Below are 5177 nucleotides of genomic sequence, written 5' to 3' on the forward strand. Positions count from 1 at the left end.
CAATTATCGTCTTTAAAAATTATTCTTTTTATAATATTTTTAATGAATTCTCTAAATTCAAGAGGGAATATCATTATACACAATGCAAGATGATTTTATTCTGTATAGATTAATAGCTAAAGCAAAATTTACAGGGGATGCCGGGGGGAGAGGGGAGGGATTGTTGTTATACGGGATGGGGGAGAAAAAATGGGCGCGAAGACTGCGCCGAGTGTTACTGAAAAAATACCATCGTTTTTATTCTTTATCAATAAAATTATAATCCTTACGTCTCTATAAGCGAATTAAATCGCGACGAGTTCTTGTCAGCCGAAGAATGCGTCGTCGCTGGAGCCCTCGGGCGTGCAATTCTGCAGCAACGGCGTCGTATTCGACATGTCGTTGATGACGTCGCCGCCGACAACGCCGTTGCCGCCGTTGCCGGTTCGCGGCGGCTTCACATCCTGGCCCTGCGAGGATGACGTATCGTAAACGCCGCGGCTCGTCGTCTGCTGCTGCTGATTCTGCGAATTGATCTCGTTGTAGACCAGTTCCTGGATCTTGAGCCGAACAAACATCTGCCTGTCGAGCGGCAGACTTCTCAAGGGATTCCGAACGCTCATAAGGAAGTGATAGGTATCGTCCTCGTCCTCGGACCCGATCGCCAGCCTCTTCTGCAACGACTCGTATCGCTTTCGATCCACCTCCACGCCGTAATCATTGTCGATCGCGTCCATGAGCGTCCGCTTCCGGCCGATTACCTTGCTCATCTTCGGCGGCGGCATCACCTGATGCAGCCCATCGTCATTGGACAGCAACGACTGGCAGGAATCGCCATCCAGATCGTCGAACTGCGTCTCCTCGTGGCCCTCGAGGATGTCGATCTGCGGCTCGATCTGTGTGCCATCCGGCGAGGAGCGCATACCGATCGTCCCGACGCAGTTCTGCGACAAGGCGCAGCCAATCACTCTGGAATTCATTTGGTCCCGAAGGAAGAACAGACTCTTGAACCAGACCCACTTGGAGTCGTGCTCGGTGCCGCCGCCACCATCGCATTTACCCCGATAGGTCTTTTTCAACTCGTTCCTAAAGTTGTCACGCAGGTGCTTCCATTTAGACTTGGCGACGTCAGCTGGAACAAAGTGGCGGAGAATGATTAATGTTTATTCATTGATGATCAATCAATTCGATTTGTATGTAAAGGAAGAACTTTCATCTCTTTAACATTTTTTTTATAAATAAAAAAAAAATATCGAAGGAGATGGACCAACATCGATTAACTGTATGTTAACATACAAGATATCAAGATACATATAAATGCCGTCCTCAATCAGTGAGTATTATCTCACGATCGATATTTAAATCAGTGTTTGTTTGTCATAATAGCGTTCCGCGCGCACGTGCTGCGTGTAAACCGCGAGTAAATGACGCATACGCTCGCGGAAAAAAAAAAAAAGAAATCCTCATCGGCCCATCGTGTATACACGGTGGCATCAGCGTGCGACCTGGCGGCGATTCGCGCGAACTAGCAGCCTATCTCTCTCCGGTCGGGTTCTCCTCTCGCGAAGCGCGGAGCTATCGACCTGTTCCAGCGAACCAACAGTCCGGTCGCCCCGGCCGGAGGTCACCAGATCCCTTCGATTTCTCGTCGTCTTTACCGACGTTTTCCTCCCGTCCTCTCTATCGGCTTCGCCGGCTCTTGTCTGGGACTTGCACTATATACTATATCGCGTAATGAGATAGTTCGAACATCTTCGGGGTACTCGCGAGTACAATGTACGAATCTGACGACCAATCGACTCGTACCCAACCCAACGTATCCCACCCACCCATCGAGCGGCCAACCAATCTCGCGAGTAACCATCCACACGTGCGCACATAGTACATGTACACAAACGTATTTACAAGGACGAATACGTGGATGGAAAGAGAGAGAAAGAGGGGGAAAAAGGAGTCGCATCATCATTCATCGAACGCGGACCGGCTATACTCACTCGACACCTCGCAGGCCCTCGCGATCTCCCGCCACATCTTTAATATGACGTCGCGATTGTGATAGTTGACATTCTTCTGGTCCCAGATAGCTGGTCTCGCGTGCACCTCGCTGATGAGCCGCTGGAGGTCCATCGTCATCGCGCTCCTACGGCCGCCGGCGGCGTTGCATCGCCGTGGCGAGCGTTTGCCGGCCCGTCGATTGAGAAGCGTGACGCCGGCGGTGCCGACGGAGGAGGCGGCCGCCGCACGCGTGCCGCTTCCTCCGACGCGTAGCTGGACTTCTGACCCGGTGGCCGCGGCCGTGTGCTGCTCCGAGGCGAGGTGGCGGCTTCTCGGTTTATCGACCCGCGCCGCCACCGAGTCTGACAGCCCCGCGGTAGCTGCGTTGGCAGCGTCAGCGTCGGGCTCGAGGACGACGACGGCGTCGGCGTCGGCGTCGGCGTCGGCCGCGGTCTTCACGGTTACGGCAGCGTTACCGCTCGGTGTATTGATAACGCTGCTGCGGGTGGCGACGGCGACGCCGGTCGCGTCGTCGTTGCTTGTAGGGAGCCGTTGACGCCTCCTCTTCTTCCTCTTGCGTCTCGCGACACGGCAGGTGGCTGCGACGGTCGAGGAAGTGGTGGAGGTGGTGGTGCTCGCTGCGACAGCAGTGGCAGCAACGGCTGCAGCGGCGGTGCTCGCGGCGATGCCGAGCCGAGCGGACGAGCGTAAGCGGCACGAATCCAGGGCTATATCCTCGTCGGCTCGTGCGCGCGTGTCGTCCATGCACGCGCGCGGGCCAGCCGGGAAGGACGCGGCGCACACACGCGCGAGGAAACGAGGCGGTTGGCGACGACGCTGACCGATCCTGATCCTGTCGACGCTTGACGCTGGAGACGCTGACAACAAAGATGGATTAATGTCGGGCTCTCGTCCTCGGCGAGGAGAGGCGCGAGTACAAGACGCGAAGAGGAAAGCGGAGCGAGTACGAGCGCGCGGACGCACACACACGCTCCGGCGATGTAGTGCTACTCGCGCGCGTCGCGGCCACCGCGAGGCCTTCGGCTCCGCTCGACCCCGGTGCTCGGCACCGCTCGGCCCCGCTCGGCGCCGCTCGACCCGCTTCGGCTCGATTCAGCGCGTCTCCGCGCGACTTTTGCGCGGCGCGGATAACGCGCTGCTGATCGCCCGCGCGAGAGAAGGAAAGAGCATGATCGGGGCCAGGTGGAGAGGAGCGGGATGACGCCGCGAGCGAGTAAACTACCACCGGCTCGCTAAGCGCGCAGGGGCGTGCGAGACATTCCGAAGCGAATGACAAACAGATCGCCAGCCGCGATATTGAAATACTCTAATAAAGCTTCTCTGAAACTGATAGCATCAAACGTAATTTGATCAGCAAAGTGGCCGAAATTATATTCGTGAACATTGCTAATCAACCCCTAACAGCGAAGTTATTTTCTCTGTTTTCCAACTTCCGGAAACTTTAGGGAAACGGATTATTCCATTGAGAGAGAATATTCCTTGACACGAATATTCCCCGACTAACTTTCTCAGATATCATGCTTGCAAAATTTAAACTAATTAGGCAAAATAATATTATAACTTTCTTTGGAATATATTCTCGACCTTCATTAGTTTGAACATCAGTCTCCATTGCTATTATCAGCTGATAGAGAGTCTTTATAGAGAGTATTTCAATTCAACGCTTTCTCTTCGCAAATTAAATCTGCCGGAGAAATTATCCGCTTTGGACATCTCATACAAACAAGGCTTATTTCGCTGAATGCACCTTGGCGTTTAACCCGCGTCCGCTACTGAATGGGCGTTCGGCTGCAGTCGCATCGTCACCCGCTGCTCCGAAAAGGCGCATCCGCTCAGCTCGGGGCTTTATCTCGACTCCGCGTCGCGCAGCATCCAGACAAACACGCTCGTCGTCCGCTCGTTAGCGTGACTTCACTCGACCTGGCTCGGCTCGTTTCGGCCGACCTCGGCATGGGCCGTGGCGATCCGCATAATGTCCAGCATCCAATCTGCAATTCGGCGGTTGGAGTCTCGTGGCCGTGATTTCTTAGCTCTGAAAGCAAACAGAAAATGATCGATGAGAAAATGTCCCGATGCCAATAAAAACTCAATAAAAAATGTTACCCTTGAAGAATTTAGAACTAAGATCGGAGTATAAGTAATTTTATATATAATTTTAATGATTGAATGCGACATCTCTCTCTCTCTTTCGCGGCATCAGCGTTTTCATAAAACGTGTCCTTCGTGCACAATTTGACTGCGCGCTATCTTCGCCGTATAATCTCGCGATTTCTCGCCTGAGCTTTATCTCCGTTATGTCAATTCGACATCTCTCTCTCTTTCGCGGCATCAACGTTTTCATAAAACGTGTCCTTCGTGCACAATTTGACTGCGCGCTATCTTCGCCGTATAATCTCGCGATTTCTCGCCTGAGCTTTATCTCCGTTATGTCGCATTTCCCGCATTTCTCCATATATACAATTCATCGTCGCGCCACGTACTAATCAGCGCCCAACTTGAAGTAATCTGTCGGTGTGTCTCATATCAGTTTCTGCCTAGTCGGCAAATACAAAGAGACCGAAGGAAAAGGGAAAATCCCCGCTAGTTACATCTGCCCTTGTCTCCGCGGAAGATTTCGGATTAATAATACCGCTGGATGTGAGCTCAACAGCTGAGCCAGACTGTGCACCAGCATGATTTCGAGACAAAGTTACACATCTTTGCTTAAGATTGTTACTATTACGAAACTTTGACACTTAAAATTGAGAGAGAGAGAGAGAGAGAGAGAGAGAGCATATGTGAATAATTGTTATATCTCGACAATCGAAAATTAGTCGTTTAAATTATGTATTTTCCTCAATTTAATAAGAGTTTCGAAATCTTAAAGATACAAAAATTTTAAATCTCATTGCGAAAAGAGAGATTCATCATTTGAAAAACATAACTGTCAAATGTTAAAACTTATAATTTTGTATCAATAATGGATGCTGCTAATTCAACAATCCTTGTAAAATTAATGATCGCAATGCCAAATTCAATCAAAACTCTCTATCGTACACTGAGAAAAAAAAGTTGTTAACTTGACTAAATGCGTTCAACTAATTATTATTTCTTTAATTGAAATATTTAAGTATTTAAATTAAATACGACATATTAAATCTAACATGACGTATTTGACTTAAGTACTTAAATATTTCAATTAA

General features: G+C 50.4%; 1 protein-coding gene across 4 annotated transcripts in view; it reads right to left on the reverse strand.

Annotated features, from left to right (window-relative positions):
- Window positions 1-239: 239 nt before the first annotated feature.
- The window catches only part of LOC115233388, a 34965-nt gene continuing 30027 nt past the window's right edge, over window positions 240-5177 (reverse strand). For 2 of the 4 annotated variants that reach the window (XM_029803775.1, XM_029803774.1), the window contains exons 2-4: window positions 3743-4027; window positions 1974-2852; window positions 240-1111 (exon numbers count right to left, since the gene is read on the reverse strand). In XM_029803775.1, coding sequence (XP_029659635.1) covers window positions 306-1111; window positions 1974-2739 — 1572 coding nt within the window. In that variant the 5' untranslated portion in view covers window positions 2740-2852; window positions 3743-4027 and the 3' untranslated portion in view covers window positions 240-305. Of the gene's footprint in view, window positions 1112-1973; window positions 2965-3742; window positions 4092-5177 lie in introns of those variants that run through there. The other 2 variants (XM_029803772.1, XM_029803773.1) reach the window with 2 other exon arrangements.

The sequence above is a fragment of the Formica exsecta genome, unplaced genomic scaffold, assembly GCF_003651465.1.
Source record: "Formica exsecta isolate Colony F162 unplaced genomic scaffold, ASM365146v1 scaffold174, whole genome shotgun sequence".
Taxonomy (NCBI): Eukaryota; Metazoa; Arthropoda; class Insecta; order Hymenoptera; family Formicidae; genus Formica; species Formica exsecta.